Source organism: Nesoenas mayeri, assembly GCF_963082525.1.
Source record: "Nesoenas mayeri genome assembly, chromosome: 1".
NCBI classification, from domain to species: Eukaryota; Metazoa; Chordata; class Aves; order Columbiformes; family Columbidae; genus Nesoenas; species Nesoenas mayeri.
The window spans coordinates 16,791,816-16,817,216 of NC_137541.1; the positions used below are offsets into that span (position 1 = coordinate 16,791,816).

The 25,401-nt window shown below is 37.3% G+C and overlaps 1 protein-coding gene across 1 annotated transcript in view; it reads left to right on the forward strand.

Annotated features, from left to right (window-relative positions):
* CPNE8 (copine 8) overlaps positions 1 to 25,401 on the forward strand; it is a gene marked incomplete at both ends in the record, with an annotated part of 98,110 nt that overhangs the window by 8,364 nt on the left and 64,345 nt on the right. Inside the window, 4 exons of the mRNA XM_080363808.1 lie at positions 3,989 to 4,029; positions 11,283 to 11,329; positions 19,958 to 20,061; positions 24,265 to 24,304. Coding sequence (XP_080219934.1) covers positions 3,989 to 4,029; positions 11,283 to 11,329; positions 19,958 to 20,061; positions 24,265 to 24,304 — 232 coding nt within the window. The remainder of the gene's footprint in view (positions 1 to 3,988; positions 4,030 to 11,282; positions 11,330 to 19,957; positions 20,062 to 24,264; positions 24,305 to 25,401) is intronic.

The window sequence follows — 25,401 nt, forward strand, 5'->3', positions numbered from 1 at the left end:
TCACACCTTGGAACAGGCTTCCTGGAGAGGTGCTTGTTGCCCCAGGCCTGTCGGTGTTTAAGAGGCATTTGGACAATGCCCTTAACAAGATGTTTTCACTTTTGGTCAGCCCTGAGCTGGTCAGGCAATTGGACTAGATGGTTGTTGTCGGTCCTTCCCAACTGAAACATTCTATTCTAAAACAATTTTTGAAGTAAAGCACTGGGTGGAAACTGTTGTTTTGATGAATCTTTATCGAGTTCATGAAGCTGTGTGAACTAAGTGATTCTGCTAGACATAACTAAATATATTTTAACTTATTTACTGGTTACCTTTTTTTTTCCCCCTTGGGGGAAATTGCTTTCATTATACAGAAAAATAAATCTTTATCCAAGTATTTCTAATGTTTTGTGCTTTCCAGTTTAGACTAAGTGGGCGTTGTTGCCGTGACTCCTAGGGCTTTTTTTTTACCCCCCTTAGTCAGCTGTGCTATTGTAAGCATTTTGTAAGGTCCACTCCAAAATGGACAGGTGCAGAAGGAATTCCTTTGGGATCTGTGATGGTAGAATAATGCTTTCTGCACAGATGTTCCTAGACTTCTTTGCTATAGGTATTTGATGTGCCTATTTCTCCAGGTAAAAGCACGTGTCTCTTTTTTTCTTTTCTCATGATTGTTAGCAATTAATTATCTTTTCTTTTTGCATTCTTTATCTGAAAAGGCTTACTGAGCATAGAAAAATTATACGTACCATGTTCAGTCAAAACAGAAGTCTGTTTGTCTTAGTACTTTGATTGGAAGGAAGAAACAGGAGTTTCAGATGTTTCTGATTTGTGACTTTGTGAGTTTTCCTAGGGCTGTTTCCTGAGACAAATTGTGTAATACTGAAGAGAATGCTCTTTTCAGGAAAAAGGGGAATAGGTACACCCTGCATTGCTCAGCCTGTGTAGAAAGTACCATTGACTATTAAGTGGATAAAGACTACACAAAGTTCCAGAAATATATCCAGTCTTCTTTCTCCTTTTGGTTTTAGCAATTATTTTTGTTGTAGATTGTCCTATGCTTATGTGCCATACAATTTGGATGTATTTAAAGGAGCATTTTGGTTGTTTTCCCCTAAAATGAAAAAGCACAAATGAAATTGAGCAGCCTCTTGAACTGTTAGGTGATTTAATGGACAGATCAGACCTTTTTTTTAATTTATTTTTTCTTTCTCCAGTATATTCTCCTGTTGGAACTAGTCTTTCAGTTCCTTCCAAAACTGGCTGTATTGCTTGAACAGCTTGTTAAGTTCTTATGTTACTATTTTGGTTGGTAATTAATGATTTGGAAGATGAGGCATGTCTGCAAACTTTGCCGAACGCATTATTTATTTATGGTAAAATGTGTGAAGGGTCAATCTGAGGATATTACAAGCTGTTTTAGTTCAAAACTGTGATTTCATGACTCTTACTGGCCTCAATTACAATGTTAATCTCCGGTATCTCAAACCTTACAATCCTTTCAGGGATACTGTCTGTGTAGAAATGTTCTTAATTCAAGGAGTCCCTGAGCAGCAAATAGTTGGAGACCAGGAATATTCTCAGGAATTATTACAGATTCTTACCTTGTTCTTACACTGTTCCAATGGTAGCTATTTTTTGCCACTGCTGGAATGAGAGTATTGGGGTGGACTGAGCTTTACGATAGCTGGTAAGGTCAGTCCTTATGTTCTTATGTATTTGGGAAAAGTACAAGGGAAAAAAAACGTAAAGGAACAAACCAGTAGTAGGAAATATACAAAAAACTCGAAGCACCTTATCTTAATAAAAGAGTCATTAAAATGGTGTAATCTTAATCTGCAGTCACAAACATTAACATACCTATTAAAAGGTCATCGTATAGCATTTATACAGAGGAATTAAAATTGCTTGGAATCCTGATAGTGAGCATGGGAGGACTACCTGGAAACCTAATATACTATTTCTTTCATATAACCCTAATTCTAGGTTTTTATAGCAATTTATTTGGGGTACTAAACCCAATTCTAGTTACCATGAATTAGTGGCATATCTAGGTATGTATAATTAAACAGGCACAGGAAGCAATTTTATTTTTGAATTGGGAATTCTGATATTGTAGAACTTACTGTACTGTCTTTTAAAGCAATTTGTAGTGGTCATTGTCAAATACAGACTTGGGGTTGCTGATTAGATTGGGTTTGTTAATATGTCCATTTATATTTTCACATTTTTGGTAAAGATGGAATACAGTCTCAGTATAATTAAATGCATATATACAAATTCCACTTCTGAATGGATTAGAGAAGTTATGAAGAAGCAGCTTGTGCAGACTTCAGGTTCATTCACAAATATTAATTTTAATTCTATTGCCTACACTGACTGAAGAAAATAAACCAGATGCACCCAACATTCTTGTAAAGCCATGCTCTGTTCCCAAGTGTGAACTTCTCCTCATTGAAGTCTGAGTGGACCACTTAGAACAGCTGTATTGAACATTATTAATATGCTTTTAAACACTGTTGAGTAGTACAAAAATAATGTAATTTAGATCCGAATGAGAGCAATAAATGGTGACCTTTAAAGGGCTGTACTAATTATTAAAAATAATGATCTGTAAGGGATGTAAACTGTTTATTTAATTCTCCTGCTTGCTCCAGGGTAAGATCAGAGAACTTATTAGGACTTGTAGCTACCTAACAGATTCTTAAAGACCTTTATTGGTGGAGATTTCACATCACGTCTGGCCAATTTTTACAATGGAAGATGGTAAAACAACGGAAAAGAAGTTCAACTTCTGCATCTGCAGGGCAGGAGATTAAGCTTGGGGTTAAACCTGTTTCTACTTGCTCTGTCTACATGGTGATCAACTTCAATTTGCAGCAGTGTTTTCCTCATAGATGTGATCTATAGACTTCTGATTACTTCTGCTGGACTCTGGTGGCTCCATGTCTGCCTTAGATCACAAGAAATTGGAGTGCCCAAAAGGTTATTGCTTGAATTGAGTGTTTATCAGTATTATGAAGACCAGACAATTACTCTAAAATGGCATTCTTGTTTATGTGTTCCAGTGTGACTTTTTCCCAAAGGCACAGGATTCCTGACTTGCATTCAATTTGTGGTCTATTATGATGTCTAGAAGCATTTTTGACATTACTGCTGTATATCCAACTATATGCAGCTGTGCTGCATTTTGCTGTTGATTAAGTTTAACACCTAGCTTAATCTACCTGCCTAAGTCCAATAGCTCTTTCTTGCCCCTGTTCAATGGCATCCTGTTTTCAGACCATTTTTCTAGTTTTTCAAGATGATTTTTTTTTTAAGTTTTAATTTTGAATGATGAAGTGTTGGTAACTGTACTGAGAATGGTTTTCTGGTCAGTCCTGATTCTCTAGACTTATTGTTAATTTGAGTTTCCTCACCTCTGTGTGCTTCTCAGTTGGCTGAACTGTGGCTACAATGTTGGGACTGCTTTGCATAACAAATAAAGTAGTTCTTACGTGCTTATTCCTAGATATTTAGAAAATTTCTCACTTTGGTTTATGTCCTGTGTATGCTTTAGTTCTCTTTACCTTACTCATCCATGACAGATTCTTACAGATATTTCCTGGTGACACTAAGATGTCATAGCTATTCTTTTAAGTAAAGTTTAAAGTTTTGGGGTTCAATGAGCAAGTTAATCTCTTATAGACAGTTTGTGATTTAAAGGTATTTCTGTTCCTAACATCCATTATATATATTTAATGTTCTTGTCACATGTTGCGTTTTACTTCATGGTGTTGAAGTAGATGAGCCAAAGTTTGCTCAGATCCAAAAGGTATAATAAAATGAAACGCAAGATAACTCAAGTGTTAGTGCTGACTGAATTTGAGGAAATGTTACATATTCAGAGGGCAGAAAACTAAGCTGGCGCTAGATCAAAATTGTTAAAAACATATATGCATCGCTATCAGCTTTGTATCTTTCACCATTTTTTATAAACGTGATTATTTTTATCTCTCTTTTTTGACAGAAATCTTTTGGACAGAGATACGTTTTCTAAATCAGATCCAAGTAAGTATATAACATTTTATTGTTTCTTCTTATATATTCAAAATTTGCAAACACTAGATTAAAAATTAGATGGGTGATTTTCTTCAGTGTCAGGTTTACGCTGTCTTTCTGCCAATTATTTTAAGAAACTAAGTTACTCTTAAATAATTTGCACTTGTAGTTTCTCTTATACGAACTGTAATTTTAAAGACTCTATTCAGCGTTGCTTTCCTGAGGTACAGGGTCCCTTATTTAGCAGTTAACCTACGTTTTTCCAAAAGTAATAAATGCAGAAAATTTTTTCCTGTTGTTGTTTATTTGGGGTTCTTTTTGTGTGTGTTTTGTTGTTGTTTTTTTTCCCTTTTTTTTTAATTATCTGTGGTTCTAGATCTCTTTCAAAGCTAGTGCACAAGCTTCTAAATAAGCTAGAAGCACTTGTTGCTGCTGGTATGTAGTGTCCACTAATCTTGGAGTCAAACACTGAAAACCAAAATTAACTCCTCCCTGCCAAACATGACCTTTCCTGATAAAAAATAGTATGATGGTTTCTGAATTAACGTTTTCAGATAAAAGACAGTGACACGTGTTTTCTTCTTAAGTTTTATTAATGCACAATTGGATACAAAAAAACCTCGCATGCCGGTGATTTTATATACGATGAGACTTTTGATTTAATGTCCATTAATATCTTCCTGTATTGGCTGCTTTATGAAACTTTTATCGAGGACCTGAAACCACAGGAGATGTCTTTTTTGGCACTTCCAGAGCCAACAGCTCCCCATTCTCTTTGCCCAGGACCGTATTGCTGTATTGCGTGTTGTTATACTGCTAACCTGTGGCACGTAGGCCCCATTGGCAGCGTAACTGGGTACTCAGCTTGAGACCAGATCTCTAAAGCATTTCACCAATTTGAGTGCTTTAAATAAGCTGTTTACTGGAAAGAAGAGAGCTGTATGTTTTGAATTGATAAGCAAGGTTATGACACTTTAAAAAATAGTTCTTTATACTTTGAATCTGTAAGAAATCCACCAGTTTATGTCTCAGAAATGTTTTAAAGATAGATATTAAGGGTTTTTTTAGGTTTTTCCTGCAACTCAGCTTCCTTGTGTCCCTTACCCAGCATGGGTCGCCCACAGACACAATTGCTTGGGCTGCTCGCAGGCCATGGACCCTTGAGAGGTGTCCTGCCTTTGGCATGGGGTATGTCTTCTTGAGAGAGCCTCTCCAGCAGCACATCCTCTCAAGTATGGCTCCGGCAGTATCTTTGGCAGCTGTGTCTCCAGCTCTTAGCCACTGCTGCCTTTTTTCTAAAATAGGTTTGGGCAGATGCACTTTGTGCTCCCCTGGCTTGCAGAAGTTCTGGCAGGAGATGGTTCATAGAGAGGATTTTGGACCTGCCTTGGAACTGTCTATGACAGTCACCGGGTGGTTCACAGCCTCTTCCCACACAGGTCACACTGTGGTCCTCTGCTACTCAAACCCTGCAATCTGTGCCTAGTACAGTTCTCTGCCTGATAAAAACTTGAAGCACTTGTCCCTAATAATATTTAAACTTAAAAACTAGACGCCTCATCACTTTTGTTGAAAGGTGCCTTGATTCAGGTAAAGATTTCTGAATTCAGTCTATCGGGGGCAACAGGTCACTGACCACTCTTCAGAATTCCTTAACCTCGACAACTGAGGTTTTTATTAGTCAACTAAAAACCAGTAATATTCAAGACATGCAATTCTGCTTCTGCAAGATCACCTTACACCAGAAGCACTGTATTGCCTATGTCTCCTTTTTTAAAAAATATGTTTTGTAGGTTAGGAATGTCAAAGGTAATCCTAACTTCATGCAGCTTTTCTCCAGGAAGGAGAAGCTTTTCCCATTAGAAGTCTGCTGTGAAGTCTCTCTCAAGAAAATTTTGGTTAAGAACAGACAAACACTCTCACAAAAGTACCTAAATGTTTCGTACTGTCACATGCCTCAGTATTCAAGTATATCCCATCAGGACATGGTTACATACCCAGACACTTATATGTGTCTCATGTTATTTTCAATGTCAGTATTGGCACTCAAGAAATTACTTGGCAAAGCAGTTTTGATTGTGAGTACTCTCAAAACAGTGTAAATTTATAGTATTCTGCAGGACTTTTTATTAGCCAATTTAGTTTGTTTGCTCTCAGTGTCCTTTAGTTGAGCAGGAGATATGGCCCTACTGTAAAAGTGAAAAGGGTAAGGGTGTATTATAAAAAGTGCTCTTCTTTTCTGCAGTTGGAAGTGTGTCAGGATAACATTTCTGAGTGTCGATTTGTATGGACAGAAGACCATTCTTAGGCTGGTCTGTATACAGTAACTTTATCCTGTTAGCTAAAAAGGTGTCAAAACCAGCATCGTACCACTTTCACAAGATCCACTTTTAGACCCAGTGAATTTGCAGCCATTAGATCTCATACAATGTAAAATCATGTGGAGTCACTCTGCGCATTGAGGTCTTATTGGATGTGACTAGGCTTTTCAAATGCCAGTGCAGTTATCTAGGGATCATACTGATAGTGAAAATCTGATTTTATCATCTTGGTCTTTTCCTTAGAGAGGGACACACATGCCTGTAGTTGGCTCACGTGTCCACATGAACAGCCTTCTCCTGAAATTGAAAAGGAAATTGCAATTTCTCTGGTTCTCTTGGTAGGTTTGCTTAGCCTTTTCTTGATACTGTAATTGCTACTCAGTATTTATTCCAATTCTGACCACTTCTCTGCAATCTAGAATATTCATGCCAAGAGGAATCTGGCACTTTGCCTTACTAGAGGCAAGTTACAGAAATAATACAGGGATATTAGTTATAGATTGGGACAGACTTGGATAGCCGTTGCTCATTAAGTGTTTTAAACAATACCAAAATCTCTTCCTGGCTGTGCTTTCTCTTCTGTGGTGTCTAAGCAAGTCATATATATTGATTAATTGTAGCATTTGGATCATTCTGTTCTTCCAGTTTGGAGACTTTTTTTAGGAATATTTTTGAGAAAACCGATTTTTCTATTATTTTATTGGAGAGAATGAGCTAAAGCAGTGCTTCCTTGATGAGGCAGGGATAAAACCTGCAAAGGTGATACAGATTAATGAATTTAGCATGTTTCTTTGTCTAAAGACAGGCAGAATCATTTTCTTCCCATGCACTGGCTAGCCAAACGGAGCCACTGTGCGGCTGTGGTGGCAGCACCATGATCAGGATGGAATATCCTCTCCTTTTAGAGCCCGGTGACTCCTGAGTATGATAATAGAAAAAGTCTGATTTGAAAGAGTGGAGAGGTAAAAACTTCCCCTGAAGGATCTGCCCATGGAAGAGAGTAACAATGAGAAGAATGTCATGTCAGTTGGGACAAAGGGACCTTCAGGAAACTCTGTCTAGAAAGTACAGAAGCTGTTTGGTGAAGAGTAATGGGGAGTCCCTGCTAGAACTGGGTGCGGGATTTTGGTATCATAGGCTGATTTATCATGGCTAAGACTTTCTTGAAGGGGAATAGATGTGTTGTTTTGTTTGGGAAAACCGAGGTGGCCATTTTGGACGTTACAGTAGTTGCCAGGCTAAAGGGTAAACATATATTCATTGAATGGTAAAGGATCAGTGTAGGGCAAGGGAAGCCCAAGCTAGCTGAGAAAATAAGAAGGTGCAGACTATAGTATTTGGGGAAGTGAATCTACAACTGTTGATGCTTCCACAACTTCTTCATTGCACCATTTCATTAAATTTACCTTGAATTTTACACTGTGGTATCATCTTCCAGAGTTAAAAATTACTAAATGTAATTACTAAATATTTCTGACTATCAGGTATGGATGTATCATCCCTTGGAAGAGCTCATATGGCAAAGCCTTCCAAAAGGGTTTCTCAGCCACCTGCCTTGTCAGGGCGTGTTACTCTTCATCAGTGGCTGCTCTGAACTTCCTCGTTGCTCCCTCAGTTTTCCAGATGACAAAAGAACAACCAGGTGTTCAGCTCCATCTTAGGATGAGGTTGCATGATGTCTTGGCTTTTGAAACTTAAGAATTTCCTGGTTTTCCCACTTTATTTCTTCCCCTCCCACATAACAATGCTATTGACTGTTTTCGGCTGAAAAAAAAAAAAGAATAAAACCTCATTGCTTCTTGAAGCCCTAGATCTCTGGTTTGACCAGTTCAAGTGCTTTAGATCAACTTCAGCATTTTAATCTGTATTTCTCCAGCTGCATCTGACTTTGAATAAGTTCTTGAGGGATTATTGCTATTAGTATGATATCAAGGTTTTCATAAAACCTTCTCTCCAAGAGCCTTTAGGGATAATGAATCTTACCACTGCTGGAGACTGGTGTCATGGACGGTTTCCTGAAAAGTTCTGGTGTGAGTTTTAGAGGAAAGATTAAAGTTTTTAAATTAGTTGAAATTTGCAAAGTATTTATCAGAAAATCTGGAATGCATCTTTTCTATAGCTTCTATAGCTGGTGTTTTTTGTGAAATGTCAGTTTGAGATGCACATGTATGTATCACTATCAAACTTTCACCTTGTACTTGAATATTATATGAGATAATTATTAGTCTATATCTTCATTATATTTAATCTACAGCCTAGGTAAATATCAGAAAATGGCTAGTCATACTACAATTCTAAGCTTTTTCTGCCTTATTAAAGGTTTTATACAGATGATTCTTAAACTAGAGAGGTCGTCCAGCTCCTGGGATTTGCCTTTGGAAGCACTTGAGGAGCCACTGATAGTGAAGAGGAGTAGAAGTCTAATACCTCAGCAACAAAAATGTGAGAATGATAACATTGCTTGCTCTGAGTGCTCCAAAGATTAAAAAATAAAATAAACTGACTATGAAGAAACTGAATTTGGAAACTAGGATTCTGACAGACATACAGTTGTGAGCAGCCTTCCAAAAAGTAAGAGTAGAAGAAGGGACTGAATTAGTTTTAAGGTGGAGCTTTACACCTGGTTTTTAACCCTTTTATATTGTATGACTCCCATCTCATCAGCCGTGATAGGAGACTGAAATTATCCTCCAGTAATCTTTTTTTAGGTTTTTTTGTTCATAGATGATCTTTTATTTGGCTTCATAAGCTAGGGAGATAAGGTAGTGTCAGGATGTTTCTTGTCTGAAAATTTGATGGTAGTGGATATTTTACAGTTGTATTGTTGCTTTCTTCTCCTCAATATTAAATCTCTCATTTTTTAATATTATTTTTGTTCCACAGCTCCAATAAACAACTGTTACTTGATTCACTATATTAACACGAATGCACAGGGCAGGATGTAGTACAAAAAATAAAGCAGCAAATCGATATGGAAAAACTATTACATTTAAGAAAAATCTGGACAATACCATTATCTGAATAGCGAAAGTGCACATTATCTGTAAAGAGTGGCTTTTCCTCTAAATAAATTTCAGTTCCATTCTCAACTGCAGTTATAGGTATGAGAGGTTTCTAAAGAAAAACTTAGATGTAAGTTCTTGGCAAAAATAAACAAAATCCACAATTTTATCTGGTTTTGAAGTTAGTAAGATATTTATATTCTTGGAAACTACTATTGAAAATTGGAAAATATTAATTAATGCAGAACTGGTAATGTTAGTTTAAAAAACTTTTTAAAGTTTCCAGTGACAAAAATGAAAGGAATGTTTGTGAGAGCCTACCTGGCTCTGTGGTAGCAGTAGGAGTAATTCCAGGGAATATTTTTTTGCTTGTTTTTATCTTTGGAAACTTCATTTGGAAACATACCCTTCTTCTAGGGTTATCTTGGCACAGATTTTACTAGATGCAAAGGTTCGTCAGAAGTTCAGTAACCCTGAGAGACTTCTGTGGCTGATTTCATAGCTTTAATTTCACTCTGTTTTATCGCATTTTTCCCATTTAACTTTGTGTGATATAGTTCAGCAATCTACTCCAGAGTGTGCTGTAAAAATAGGCTTGTTGGTGTGGATTCACCCTACTATGAGCAGGAACCAAAGCTGGGAGTATGATTGCCCAAGGTTTCATTTAGAGTAAATGAAGAAAGACAGACATCTCCAGAGAATTATTTTGAAATTTTGTAAAAGCTTTTTCTTCTACAAGACATCTTACTTGGGGAAAAAAAAAGTTTAATTGTGTTAACTTTTAGGTTCTGTGTGAGCTAAATAATTGAACTTGCTTTTTTTCTATCCTTCCTGTTATTTGCTACTGCCTAATGGCATTTTTGTGTGTGTGTGTGTGTGGAGCAAATACCTTTTAAGAAAGAAGGAAATGTAGTTTGAAGCTTGAATTCATTTCTGCTTTGGTGTGTTGATGATTCTGACTTCACTGAGAACAAAACCAGGCTTCTACCCAAAACGGTATTATTTTTAACCTTCTGCTAAAAAATAATGATCAGTACAGGAGAAGAATTTGTCAGGAAAAAAGTGTTCAAATCTCAGTATTTCCACCGTTTAGAAAAGGTTTGTAGTGGAGTTTCAGATAAAAACTGCTTTATGGTTGTTAGCTGCAACTAGGTCAAGACTGTAGCAAATAAAGTTTAAATCACTCCTTCAGTGCAAAAGATTTGTGCCTATAGTAGTGTTTAACAGACCTGATTATAATCACTGTGCCTCTGTCACCAGTCCCTCTGAGGGAAGCTGGAGATTGATGTGTAGTGGGTTCTGTACTGGAAAGCCAGATCTGTAAGGAGAGTCGTGCCTGTGGGATTATGCTGCCTAGTCTTTCAAAAACAGCTTAGGCTGACAAACTTCATTGATGCTATTTTTTATTATGTTTTAGTTTTGTTATTTTTTTAAAAAGGGTGTATGTGCAAGATGGTTCAATACGTATAAATAACTTGAAGCAGAATTAAGAAAGAAAACCTGAGAGGTTATTTTTTTATTTTTTCCACTTTTATTTCCGCTGTCTCTTTTTTTCCAGTAGGCTTCTCATTTGTTTTTATTTTAATTCTTTCATCTCTTGAAGGAATCATAATTTAGGGTAATTATGCATTGGATTAACTAGGATAGCCAGGCCATCCACATTTAATGAAGACCTGCTTTTATCCAATTTTACTGCTGAGGATTGTCAAGTGATTTGCTGGAGGTCAAGCTTAAGTGTTGCCTCCCATTTTAGAACAACCCTACTAGACCATATTTTTGCCAGATCTCATTAGGCATACTGAAAACCGAGAAAAAAACATGTTACTATTTGATTGTCCTAGTTACTGATTTCATCAGCAGAGAGACTACCAAATCGGTGCACTTAATTTAAGAATATGATACATTCTGAAAATGACCAAATGTTTTTTTCTTTTCACAGTCTGTGTTTTGTACACACAAGCCATTGGAAACAAAGAATGGAGAGAGGTAAGATGCATATTCATAAATGCGTAAATGTTTTGAGTATACTTAAGGCCGGCCACTTGCCTCTTGAATGCCATGCTGAACAACAGGAGTCTTATCTCCGTGACCAAAGCAAGAACACCTGAACATGGCAGTGTGCAATATTATTGCTTGTATTGTATCTTTGCACTCATTAGAGAGTATCTTGGCTAAGTGATGCACTTTGGCATGTGGTTATCGTGTCAGTTTGGGAACTACAGGAGTTAAAGCAGACTTTTGACATGATAGTTGCTAGAAAATATGTCTATATTATCTCTATCTCAACCGTCTGGTGAAGGTCTACATATACATACCTACAACTCAGTTGACTGTTTAAACTATTTATAGTTAATGGAAAAAGATAACATCCTGAGGGCAGTTCATCAGACCTAATTTAGATGTCTGCATTAGATCAGATGAATCATTCCTTAGAAATGCCTTCAAGTGATGATCAGAAGCCTACACTTTTGACTATGTCAGATGTAAAGTTTGGTGAGTAGAATCCCATTCCTAGTAGCTGTTATGACAGTCAAAATTCAGAGGTTGGCATGATAGAGGGCTTGAGTCAGGACTGCATATTATATATTGTGATGTATTCTATTTATACCAGTGATAAAAAATAAGGTGTTAGGTAGAAGATTAATTACATTAGATGTGTAATCTCATATCTTTAGTTTTGTGCTTTTTCTGCCTGCAGTGACGAATGCACTAATTTCGGTAAAATTCTGTATTATGTGTCCATTTTGTTGCATTTAAACACTTAATATTTTACTAGTTTGTGGAGGTGGAAGTCACCTGGAACTGTTTGGAGAAGATGAAACTGGGACAAATAATAAGCCCCTGATGATATGTGTAGATGTTAAAGAATGGTATTCAGTTATGGCAACGTACTTTACCTTGTTTCTGTTCCATATCCTTTTAAGCATAGTTCTCTTCCTTCTTTTGCCTAATTGCTTTCTTTTGAACACTGCAGAAAATGCTTGGGGATCATAAATACAGTAAATCATTTCATATTCAAACCCTTCATTTAATGAAGAGTAGTTGTTTTCTGGGCATTGACTCTTGTTTCCCTGTGGTATAGATTCCAGTGTTTTTACCCGGTGTTTTTCTTGCACACCAAATCCTCAGCAGAGAATTAAAATGTTTCATTCTCGAATTTAAGAGGGTGTTGTTTTTCAAAACAGTTTCCCTGTTTTACAGTATTAGGATATCTTCATTAATGTAATCGGCAACAAATGCATAGTCAGAATCTGAGCTTTGGTTTTAAAATATTTCCTTTCCCTTACTTTGTGAGGATACATTTGAAATATGGCCAGGTATAGCTTACTGTTAACTACAGAAGCCTTAAATAATGTATTGAAAGAATCTGAATTTCTCCATTTCAAAGCGGGTGTTAATCTTGAAAACAAGAGGGAGCACTTCAAAGGTGAATGCTAAATAAATAATAGACATAAAATACTCAACCAACTGCAGTTTTACTGGCAATATCCACCAGTGGTGCTTGTTAAGGAACTGCCAATGGAGCAAGGCTCTGAGCCTCTGGTCCACCCACTGTAAGAATGCATTGGATGCAAATTAAATTTGTGTACCTGTCTGGAAGTCTGTTCTCTCACTGGTCCTCATCATGCTGATTTCCAGCTTTGTGAGCTGCCAAATGTTATTTTATATTCTCCATGAACTTCCATTGTGTCTTCTAAAATTGCTCATGGCTTCCCATTCTTCGGGTCTTTTTGTTCATTATGCGTTTGTGTCTCCACAATTCAATGTGTAGGGAAGCTAGATCACAAACCCTAAGAAGAGGGTTATCTTTTGTTGTGTGTTTATATACTGTTTTGTGCAGCGAGCTTCCAATGGAGAGTGTTACCTAATTTTCAAAAGCCATTTAGATCAGAGCCAAGAACCTAGTGATAGTTTAAACCATTTTTTTAGTTACCTAGAATTGTAACAGAATACTAGATTCTGACTGTTCACATTTCAAGATGTTTAAAAGAAAAAAGACTAGTTAAAAGTAATTAATTATTAAAAGATTAAATAACATATGCTACACTGAAAAACTTAAGGTCAAATTATTTTCATAATGAAAGAGTGAGTTAAGGATAATTGTAGTCAGATGTAAATATCAACACTAAAAACATTAATTTCATAATGGAAAACATCTCAGTCTAACAAATGTGTAGAAAGATCCGACAGATGAAAAAGGAAGTGAAATAAAAATCAGGCAAGAAACAAGAACTTACTTTTCACAATGGTGGTGGTTAATTATTGGAACAATTTAATTGCAGTTGTGGTAAAACACTGTAAATTAAAGAAAAGAGAAGAAAACAAACAAAAAAACCCAACCAACCAAAACCAAACCAAACCAAACAAACCAAACCGAAACCCAGCACACACACACACACAGAAACCCAATCACACACACACAACCCCGACCACACACACACACACACAAGGCTCACAGCCATAAAGTTGAAGCAAGAATTAATTCAGAGAATTCATATAGAAGGTGTTTAGGAGAAGAATGGGTTAAACCCTCATAGTTACAATAGTTGCTTTGTATCTTTAATATTGGACTTACCCCCTTGCTAGTCTTTTATAACTCTGATGTTATAATGAAGGTTATGATTTTCCTCATAGCCCATTAGGCTGGATCACTTAAATTGTAGATGCTATAAAGATTCAAATGGCTAAATAAATTTTAAAAACCCCTTCTACCAGGAGAGCTTGTAGTATGAGGTGACAAAGACTCTCCATGCCAGGAAAGCCAGAAAAGGGACTCTGTTCTTTATTTTTTTTGTTGAACATATATTTTCCTTTAACTAGTTCAATTGATTCTGTTTCTCTCCTCAATGACATTTCCAGAGCTATTTGCTTGTTGGCCATGTTAAGATTTTAGCTTTACACAACTGTCAGTGGGGAAACTAGGCCATGTGGAGAACTAATTAATTAGCAGCTATGTTATTAGTTGCAAGTTACTATATTATAGAAATAACCTGTTCTGCTTAAATTGAGAAAACAGATTTTAAAAGATGATGCTTCCTTTAGCTGTAAAGTGTAGGCTGGTGGTTTATAGAGGCCAGCATTTTAATGTCATCTGTAAAACAAATTTTAATAGTAATTTGTCAGTAAAGCAATTAGTTATATTAGTCTCATTGGAAATAATCATTTGTGTAGCCCTTGGGAAAAAAAGTAAACAGACCAAAAAAACTGAAGCCTCAATTAAAACAAATGTAATTTAAAGTTAGCAGTGGCACTGAATTCCATCTCTGGAGTTTTGTAACCATTTCAGTGTAACTGATGAGGAGATAAAGGTAGAAATGTAACATGCATTCTGTTGGGCCTTCTCTTGTCTCCATGTGATTTAATCATCAGCATATTCCATATTTCTCTTCTTTTACCGATAGACTTCTGTCATGCATTTTAAATCAAGTCCAAAAGATTTCCTAAGTGTAACATGGTTATAGTGTGAAGTGAAATATAGTTTACTGAAAATAAATGCATATTTGAAGGGACAAAAAGTACTTATAAATTTTTGATATTTTACTGTTTTAAAATTAGGTGTCATTTAGGTGTCATAATTATAGTTTTCCTTTTGAAGTAACTTTCTCTTTGAATTCATGCATAGTTCTATTTCTAATGGAACTATAAAACCAAAAAACCCAAGATACTAAATATGACATAATCATGGAATAATTTAGGTGAACAAAACCTTTGTGTTATCCACCCTCCTACTCATCTGTTGTGTCTGGTTCAGCCTCCTGATCCGTGCAAAGCCATCTTCAAAGTTGGGCCAGGTTGCTCAGGTCCTTTCCCAGCTAAGGTTTTAAATTCTCTCATGACAGAGACCGCACAGCTCTTTGGGACCCATTCCAGTGCTGAATCACTCCTTCTGGAAGAATGTTTCTCTATATCCCTTCATCATTTCCTTCGTTGCACCTTTTGACTATTGCATCTTCTCCTTTGGTTGTGCTCTCTGTGAACTGTTTGGCTCTGTATTCTATAATGCTGTTGAGGTAGCGGAAGATGGTAGTAGAAACAGATTTCTCTGTAAACCTACAAGTTGAACAAACTGAACTTCATTGGCTTTTCCTGAAGTTGTGTGATCCAGCCTGATGATCGTGGGGTTTTGTGTGTGTTTTGTTTTGGGTTTTGTTTGTGGTTTTCTATGGTTGTTGTTGTTGGGTTTTTTTAGTTTTGATTTTTTCCTTAGGGTCCATTTAACTGAACTTCCTCCAATCCATTGATTCAGTTGTATTTAGAGCCCCAAATTGTACCCAGTTTTCCAGGTGGGGCTCCACATATGTTGAATAGAGGGGGAATAAATGTTGCCTTTGATCTGCTGGCTGTGCTGATGCTCATACCATCCAATGTGTTGTTGGTCATGGCTGCACCAGGACCTTTTCTGCAGAGCTCATGCGCCACCAGTTAGTCCCCAGTACCACTACAAGACTTTGAATTTGTCATTCTTGAACTTTGTGAGAGAGTCCACAAGGCTGTATAAATTAAGCTGAGATTTTTATTGATATCTGTCTGTCCTTCTCCAGTCATATCCTCAGTCCCTTAGTACCTTCCGTCTGAGTGAATGGGGAAGTTTTGAGTGTTCAAGCCCAACATCTTGTGCTGCGTTAGGGACAGTGTTGCCAGCAGGTCAAGGGGGTGACCCTTGCCCTCAGCACCAGTGAGACCACAGCTGGAGTCCTGTGTCCAGTGCTGACCTCCCATGTATGAGAAAGATATGGATATATCAGAATGGGTCCAGCAAAGGGCTACTAAGATGTTAAAGGGACTGGAGCCTGTCTCAGGAGAGGCTGAGAGAGCTGGGCCTCTTCAGTTTGGAGAAGGTTTACGTTTTATCCATGTTTATAAGTACCTAGTGCGAGACTGTAAAGAAGGCAGAGATGGACTATTCTCAGCTCTTTCCCGTGGAAGGACAGCAGTTAGTGGGTACATACTGAATACAGAAAATTCTATTTGAATATAAGACAAAAAAATTTTTCCTGTGAAGGTGATAACACATGGGAACAGGTTGCCGAAGAGGTTGCGGAGTCTCTGTCCTTGCACATACTCAAAACCTTGACTGGACAACCTCCTCTAGCTCCTCTGCATTGAGCAGAAAGGTGGAACTGGACAATCTCCCGAGTTCCCTTCCAGCCTCAAGTATTCTGTGATTCTTTCCCATTTTCCTTAAGCATTACTTTTCTCCTGAATGGCTTTTGCAAAGTCAAGTATATCCTCCTGTTGTGCAAACTACCTTTGCTATTTCAAGAAGGATCAGGAAAATGATGTGTTTATCAAGGTGTCGAGCCAGAGGTTTGTCAGGGAAGGTATTAATGCCCCTAGACGGACTCTTGACAAGTTATGCTCTGAGCTCATTTATTTTGGGTTTGTGCTTTTCAGTTTAGATGATGACTTTGGCAGCAGAAAGTAAACTTTCTTAGGCTACAGCTCCCTGTGTTCCTCGTTCCTCTGTGTCTTCCATGTATATAGAAATGTAGACCCCGCATGAGTGGAGATACTCTTGTTCTCCTTCAAGCTTGTACTGATCTTCAGTAACCTTTCCTTTCCTGACTGGTGATTAAGGAGTCTCCCAGGACAATTTGCTACTTGAGTCTGCACAGGGTGGGAGATATTTTCGTGGATATCTTTGTATATGTGTATCTGATTCTGTTGGACATAGCACAAGAGATTAGCCGAACCTAGTAAGTATTTTTTGTAGGCCTGCTGTGCCACTGGTAGCTTCGCCAGTTACAATGCACTCATGCTTGGATTTCTTTTTGAAGGCTCAGAGTCCTTTGCTTCACTACTGAGGGTAAATCTCCTCTTTATGCAGCTGAATCTTGTCTTTGAGAGAATTTGGGCGTTTTACTCTAAGAGTGCGAATGGAAGAAATAGGACATTTGAGGGGAAAAAATACACAGATGAGATATTTTCCTGTTCAGAACTGCAAACCAGATGGTCCTTATGACCCCATTGTTTTCATTTTTCATCCCTGGTTTGATGAACTGCTGTTTACTGGCTTTTGTCAGAGAGTAGCTTCTCATTTTCAATGCATACCTTCAAACAGCACTAAATGCTTAGATATTGCTGCATATTTCATTTTATCAGCCATCCCAGCTTTCAGTTTTTCCTGGCTCCAAAAGTGTTGAGTGTTATAAAGCGTGCAGCTGACAGGGGAAGATTTTATTCCTAAACACTGAGATTTATTTGACCTGGAAAGTAATCAGAGACTTTGTACATAAAATTTGAATGCTGCTATTCAGAGGGGACAGAAAGGCCCTTTAGCCCAGGCAAGTATTCCAGCCATACTTATTCCCATAGAAATGCCAACTTCCTTACACTGCTATTGTTTCTCATTGCTTAAAACTTGGCCATAGTAGTCACCTGTGTTGGTTCAAGAGGGTGTTTTTTTTTGTTACAGCAATCTGTCTGTGAACTTTGTCCCAGTGTTTCAGAGAATATCTTGAATAATTTTTAAAGGGACTGACTTGTTTCATCTGAAACAAACTGTAAAGATTGAACTATTAATTCATGTTTTGATCTGTTTTCGGAATCATGTGCATCCTGTGCTAGTCCTCTCTTAAGAGACTCGGGGATTTTATTTTGAATATCCAGTATCTTCATCACTCTGGAGAGCTTCTGGAGATTTCTGCTGCCTGTGTTTGTGCTTATCCCGTTTGTAGCTAGTGCTTTAGCTTAGGGGAGCTGAAGAAATACAGTGATTGCTAATGAGTAATCTTGATTTCTAAACAATTTGTGCCTTAGGACATATTCAGAAGCTTTCTTGCAGGGGATATCAAGGTTCCAGTGAAACCAGAGTATCATTCCATCTGGGTTATAAGAAATGATGTGAAGTCTTGGCAAAGGGGTATGGTAATTGACACTATATGTTAAATATTCTTTGCCTTTTTGAGGTGATATCATTCATTGGGAAGATAGTTTTGCTCCTCTGTCTTTTATAGGAAGTGCTGGAATATGGAGATCTCTGAATAAGACTGTCCCAATTGAACATCTCACAGCATAGCCAAAGTGAAGGTACCCAGCAGGATTCAAGCACACTCTGTAAAGATGCAAATCACCACTGTGTCACTTCTGAGGATTGTTCCTTTTCCTGAGACTTTATAGAGCTGTGTCTTGAAGATATGTTAACTTCTGTTGAACATTTTATTGTACCTGAGACCTTTGGGTGGATAGTTGCTTTTTGCAAAGCAGTTGCCCTCTTAGATACAGGCCTGCTTCTCCAGATGACCTGTGTAAAAGAATGGTGCTTGGAGTCAGTCCCCTGCAGTTAGAATACATGAATGCACAGTCATTCAAAGGAGTAAAAAGAGTTGCTGACAGTAATGGAGTTTCTTTAAAGCAGGCAAATAATGTGGCTGGAGTTCCTTACCATTTTATTTCAGTAAGAATCAAGCAGTGAAAGGAAGTTGCTTAGTTTTGCGATGAAGAGACAATGGACTATCCTTACAACAGGGAGGGTCCTATTGTAAGCTTAGGGGCTCTGTGCAGGCTACAGTGGGTAGATTCACATCTGTGATGTGAAAACATTTTTAGGAAATGCATCTTAAAGACCTTCAGTTGCAAGGTTTATTCTTTCCATCCCTGGCAGTGTTCAAGGTGAGGTTGGATGGGGCTTTGAGCAACCTGCTCTAGTGGAAGGTGTCCCTGCCCATGGCAGGGGGTTGGAACTAAGCGATCTTTAAGGTCCTTTCCAACCCAAACTGTTTTATGATTCTGTGATTTATCCATGTTTATTGATTTAGTTAAGTCCTGTCAATGAAGTGCTTGGCAGTCTTTGAGTCATTCAAAAGCCTCTAGTCCCAAATTGCAGTTTTGAGGACTCTTTAATGATGATCTTTCAGCAGACTGTCAAAAAGCTTTTCAATAGGGTATATTAAAATTTCTCTTGATATGTTCAATGTGTAGGACAAAATGAAATGCTCATTTCAATAATAACTCTCTTTTTTGTTGGTTTTCTGAGAATCTTGAGAGAACAGATAAAACAAGAACAAAACAATCATGTTGATATTTTCAGTCATCTATATTTGTGATGTGTATGAACTGATGTCAATCAAAAGCAGGTTTTGTTTTGTTTTAATTAAAGTAGTTTCAGCTTGATGAGAGCTGAGGTTCTTCCTGTAAACACCAGGAAAGCAAAGGCATTTTGCCGAAAGCTCAGAGAGAGGGGAGATTAAGAGAGAGCTGAGCTGAAATAGGAGCAAAAATGATACACTTCTAATGGAAGAACAATGTTCCCTAATATTTAAAGCTTTTGCTTGCCGTTGTCATTTTTTTGGTAGATTTTTATGTTAACTGCATTTCTTCCCCAGATTTTTGTGGATTCTGATCAGCTTTGGGAGCTGATGTTTATAAACTTTAGGTCATACAGTACAGGGTGTGCACCACACTTTATATTGAAATATGAAATCTTCTACCAGTCTATCTGCAACCACTGATAACTGGTCTATTCATGTGAACACAGTCGTTTTCTTGCATGGCATCTGTTCAAGAGAATTTTTTACAGGTGCTCTCATATATCACATATTGCTGATATTGACAGTCTACTTAATTATACTTCATTATAGCATGTGGCTTAAACATATACTTTTCTTTTTACAGTTTGGAAGAACAGAAGTAATTGATAATACTTTAAATCCAGATTTTGTAAGAAAATTTATAATGGACTACTTCTTTGAAGAAAGAGAGAATCTGCGATTTGATTTGTAAGTTAACAATATTTGATTCTAATAATGTAGCCTCTGTAAACTTATTTAGTTTTGTTCAGCATAAAATAACTTGAAAAGAGACAGTGTCTATTGACATGGAACACATTAATAAGCATGATTGATTTAGCTTTGCTTCCTCAAAAATAGATGAAATAATGACTAAGTTTTAAGAAATTGGCAGGTGTTAAGTAGTCTAAGTACAATCTTACTTACAGTCATTACTTTTAGAAAGCAGAAAGCTAAGTATGTGAAAATGTTAAAATATTCTTGCAGCATAGCCAATAAAACAGGTATGGACATACCAGAAATAAAATACTGTACAAGTGATACAGAGCCAACATTTTCGTTACTAAAATAAATGCCAGTATGCATTTAAGTACACTGAATTTTATGATTTTAAAATGAAAGTGGTTATTCCAGAAGTAGATGGCTTTTGACATTATTCTGAAGTTACTAATTTCATTCCACTGGTGGAATTGATCTCATTTTCACTTTCACAAGATTCTGCTTTCATTTGTATTTCTTTTGGTATATTTGTTCTTGAGAAATATTTAGGAGAATCCTGTATTAGTTACTTAATAAATATATCAAGAAAGATACAGTGTAGTCTGCCTTCTTATAATCTATAATCCTGAAGACTGAGGTCTCTTGATATGCTTTATGGAATTGTGACAAATATTACTCAGGTGTTGATTATAGTAGTGCTAAATTGTAGTACCATTGCTTCCCAATTTAAAGTTACATTGCAAGTTTGCCTTGATATAGAAACTGCATTTATTGCATTTCTATCATGTAGACAGCAAAACAGATGAAGAAGGTTGGGAGTTGACTGCTGGAAATCAGCACTGCTGAACTGGACCTGGGAGTTCTGGTTGACAACAGGTTGACCATGAGTCAATGTGCCCTTGTCTCCAAGAAGGCCAATGGTATCCTGGGGTGCATTAGGAAAAGTGTGACCAGCAGGTCAAGGGAGATTCTTCTCCCCCTGTACTTTGCCCTGGTGACGCCGCATCTGGAGTTCTCTGTCCAGTTCTGGGCTTGCCAGGTTAAGGACAAGGAATTACTGGAGGGAGTCCAGCAGCGGACTATGAAGATGATGAGGGGTCTGGAGCATCTTTCTCATGAGGAGAGACTGAGAGAGCTGGGTCTGTTCAGACTGGAGAAGAGAAAGCTGAGAGGGGATCTTATCAATGCTTATAAATATCTCAAGGGTGGGTGTCAAGAGGATGGGACCAGACTCCTTTCAGTGGTGCCCAATGACAGGATGAGGGGCAACGGGCACAGACTGAAGCACAGGAGGTTCCATCTGAACATGAGCAGAAACTTCTTCACTTTGAGGGTGCCAGAGCCCTGGAAGAGGCTGCCCAGAGAGGTTGTGCAGTCTCCTTCCCTGGAGACATTCAAACCCACTTGGACACATTCCTGTGTGATCTGCTCTGGTGAACCTGCTTTAGCAGGTGGGTTGGACTAGATGATCTCCAGAGGTCCCTTCGAACTCCAGCCATTCTGTGAAAGACTTCATAATTTGCCTAAAATCTCCTAGCATGTTCATCATAAAGCTGTTTTAAAATCTTCTGTGTTTTAGTTTCAGTGTGCCATTTACTTACCCAAGTAGTTGCTTCAAAGTGACTCTTACAGTCTCTTGTTTTTTATTGTTTCCCACCCCCAAGTTTCTGGAATGCAGATCAATCTGTACATTTAGCAGGGCATAAAATAAGTAGCGCAGTGATCATATTAGTGATGATTCTTCATATAGCAGTGGAAGAAAGTATGATTTCTTGATAGATCTATGTTAGCAATGTTAATAATGTTTCATGTAGTTTTGCTGATTGTTTGAAGCTGCCAGCAGGGTGTACTAAAATGCTCTTGAATGGCAGCAGTTCCTGTATTGTGAAAACAAAAAGAACCCCGCACGTCTAATTTTTCTTTAGCCATAAAATGTCTTTTTATAGCATGTCAGAATGCTTCCTAAGTGAACACAAAGTGTTGGAGGGATAAGTGAGGAAGAAAAGTTCCATTGCGTTCAATACACAGACAACAGCTGGCTGTTTCCACCTAGACTTCAGCTGTTTCAGGGAGTGAAAGGAATCACTCAATGCCAAGAAAGCTTACAGGGTCCTTCTAGATGGCTGGGTACAAACTCTTTAATGTGCACCATGGAAGCCTGGTGCTGGTGCAGACTTTATTTTTTTATTTTAGAAGTTGGGTTTAATGTCATTAAATCTGCAGTGTTTAACTGTTGCCTGCTATTTAAAATAACTTTAAGTAAGCACTAGTTACTTTGTGGAATAAAGGATTCTCCTCCGAGTATAGGTAAAGCATTGCTGAAATAAGACACCATTGGGGTTGTACAGGATTTGTGATTTTGTTGCCTCTTGCTCTTTGCAGGATGCATGTATGTTATGGGGAGGAGACAGTGCAATAGAAGAGACGAGCAAAATAAATGAATCAAGGAAAAGAAAGCTAAGCTCAGCCTAGTCAAGGAAAGCAAAGTCTGTAAAGAACTTCTGAATAAGGGCTATCTGCAAAGGACTTGGTCCTGGAAGGGAAAATACGGTCTCCAGTTTGATTCTTTGTGTAGCAGAGAAATGGACTCCTGTTTTTTTTTTATTGATGAAAAGCTGTAAATACCAAACACACTCTGTACTTATCAGAAAGACCTGACTGCTTTCTGCTGCTCTTCTGGATTACCTGGACACAAGTCTATTCTGAACTCAAAGCTGAATAACTGTTATTGATGTTTGCCTATAAGTGACCATGTAGCCATAGTCTGTGGATTTGCTTTAGAGCCCTGTAACAATGACAGATGAGAAACAAAGTATTGTAGAACTTCGAGTTAAAAACGTGAAACTCTTACAGCTACTCATGGATTACTCATAGATTAAAACTCTGATTTAGATTAGGAAAGAAGCATCTTTAGGAAGCTTCCTTTTTAAAGTTCCTCGGTAAAATTATGTACTACTGTTGCCTAAAGTATTATTTTTCATATAGAGAAACGTCATATAATTTATATTTGTTGCAACAAAAATCAAGTGGCAAGTGTGTATCTGATTTTTGGTGTTCTGATAAATGAGCCTGAGCCCCCTTCCTAAACTGTACAGCCACCAATGTCTCAGGCCCCTTTCTGTTTGTATTTGATTTGTTACTGTATTTGTCAGTGAATTAGTTCTTTGTTTTAGTTTTGTAGCTGGCCCTTGGTTTTTTTTTTCCTGTTAAATTTCATCAGGCAGTATGCAATTACTTCTATTTTTTTAATTTATGTTAGGGATTTTTATAGTCATTCATCTGTTTACAAATATGTTTCTAAAACTCTGACTGCATGGCACCACATCCAGCTATGTTATGTGTTACGGTATTCCTGATTTGTGATCTGGTCCATACTACATCCCAACAACCCATTGTGGCAGCACCACCACGGGGATAGAAAGCACATGGTGGGAATGGAAACGTGAAGGAGAGGTGGAGAGGGATGTAGATATTTTTCAATTGAATCTGAATGTGGGATTTGATAAAAGTATTACTGTGGATTATCTGATAAAGATGGAAGACTATGAAAGTATAGAGATTAGTAACCCCTCAATATTTTCTTTATATTATGTTTTTTAGTCTCTCTTGGATTCACAGAGTAATTTTTTTTGAAATCTGACTTGGTAATGGAAGGGAAACAATGACATTTTCTAGCTGGAGGAAGAACAAGATTATGATGAGATGAAAACAAGTCAAACTCTTGCTTAAAGCAATTTAGTTTATTGTCAGTTATTACAATTTAATTAGTCAAATGACTAAAAAATTACCCAAGAAAATAATTCATATGTTAGTTTGTTTTCTAAGATTAATTTTTATTTTTTGTTGTGATTTTTGGCAGCTTTCATTGTTCAAAGAGGAGTATCAATAGTTTCTCTTGGTAGCCTGTACTTTGTTGAAAATTAACTTCATTTCAAAGAGCTAGTGAACCGTAGTTCTATAATCTGTGATGATTCAGTTTGTCTTCCTTACTGGTGAGACTTCCATCCACGTATCTATTTGTGTGAATTTCACGCATGGAAACAGTGAAAGAATTGTGATGGGGTTTTCTGGTGGTATATGGGGGAGGGGTGGGGGTGTTGTTTGTTTGTCTTAATGATTTTTTTTTTTTTTTTTACATTGTCTTCAAATCTGTCATCTGGCAACTCTGATGTAACTTTCATTTTTTTTTTTAAGCTATGATGTTGACTCGAAGAGTCCTAACCTATCAAAACATGTAAGTTTTACCTCACTATTATACCTTCTTGTGTTGAAATGCTTACACTTTCCTAAACATGTTTATTTGCTTTTGACTGTAAGTAATACCAGATACATGGAGACAAATACAGTGATTGTGCTGTTGCTAATAACATACATAATGCTCGTGAGTATAATTTTAATGGGACATTCCTCCTGTAAAGAGCATATTTAAGCACACGTTTATACCTTTTCTGATACCTCATAAGCTGCATTTTGTTGATACTTCTCCGCATCTTAAAAATTTTAAACTGTAAACAGACTTTGATTGTGTCCCAGTTAATTTAGTAGAAATCTTTTATGCTCATATCATCTTGAAGTGGAAGGTTTAAATATTAACTTTAGATTTTAGAGACGTGAGAGTCGAATTTAGCAGCTTCTGAGTGATTCTTTTAAAATAAAAACAGAAGTTTCTTAAGAGAACCTTTAAGAATCTGGAGCAAAGGAAAATAGAATAATGGAAAGAATGTGGGGTGTGTGTGCAGTTCACAGTGAAAAAAATAAGACTTTTGGCCATTGATCTCCCGTTAGATCCTCCCTGTAAAGATTTAAAGCCCCTGACAAACTGTTTTCCACCTCTGTCATCATGGAAAGGTGATCTGAATAACTACAATGCTAGATAAGAGGATGCAGAAAATAGAAGTCTTCCCTGTAGTGTCTTCAATAAGGATAAATCCTCATCCTGGGCTTCTGCCTGAGATTGTTTGCACTTCTGTAGTAACTGGTTTGTCTGAATTCTTTCTTTTTCCCCAAACATACTTTTTTGTACAAAAACCTCATAATGAAGTTCTAAGAAAAATGACACAAGTTAGTGACTATTGAAGTGCAAACAAAAAATATATGGAAATACAGAGCCTAGATTCAATTGATTACTAGAACAGGAATTGATGATTTTAGCATCTTGCTGAGCCCACCAGAAAACAAAACAAAACAAAAAACCAACACACACACAAAAGAGAGTCTTAAGACTATTCGAGTGCATTGTGAATTACATATATGCCATTACATTCTAAGTATAGAAGGCTAAGCGTGCTCAGACACATTAGGTCCTGTTTTACCAACAGTGCAGATTTCCTC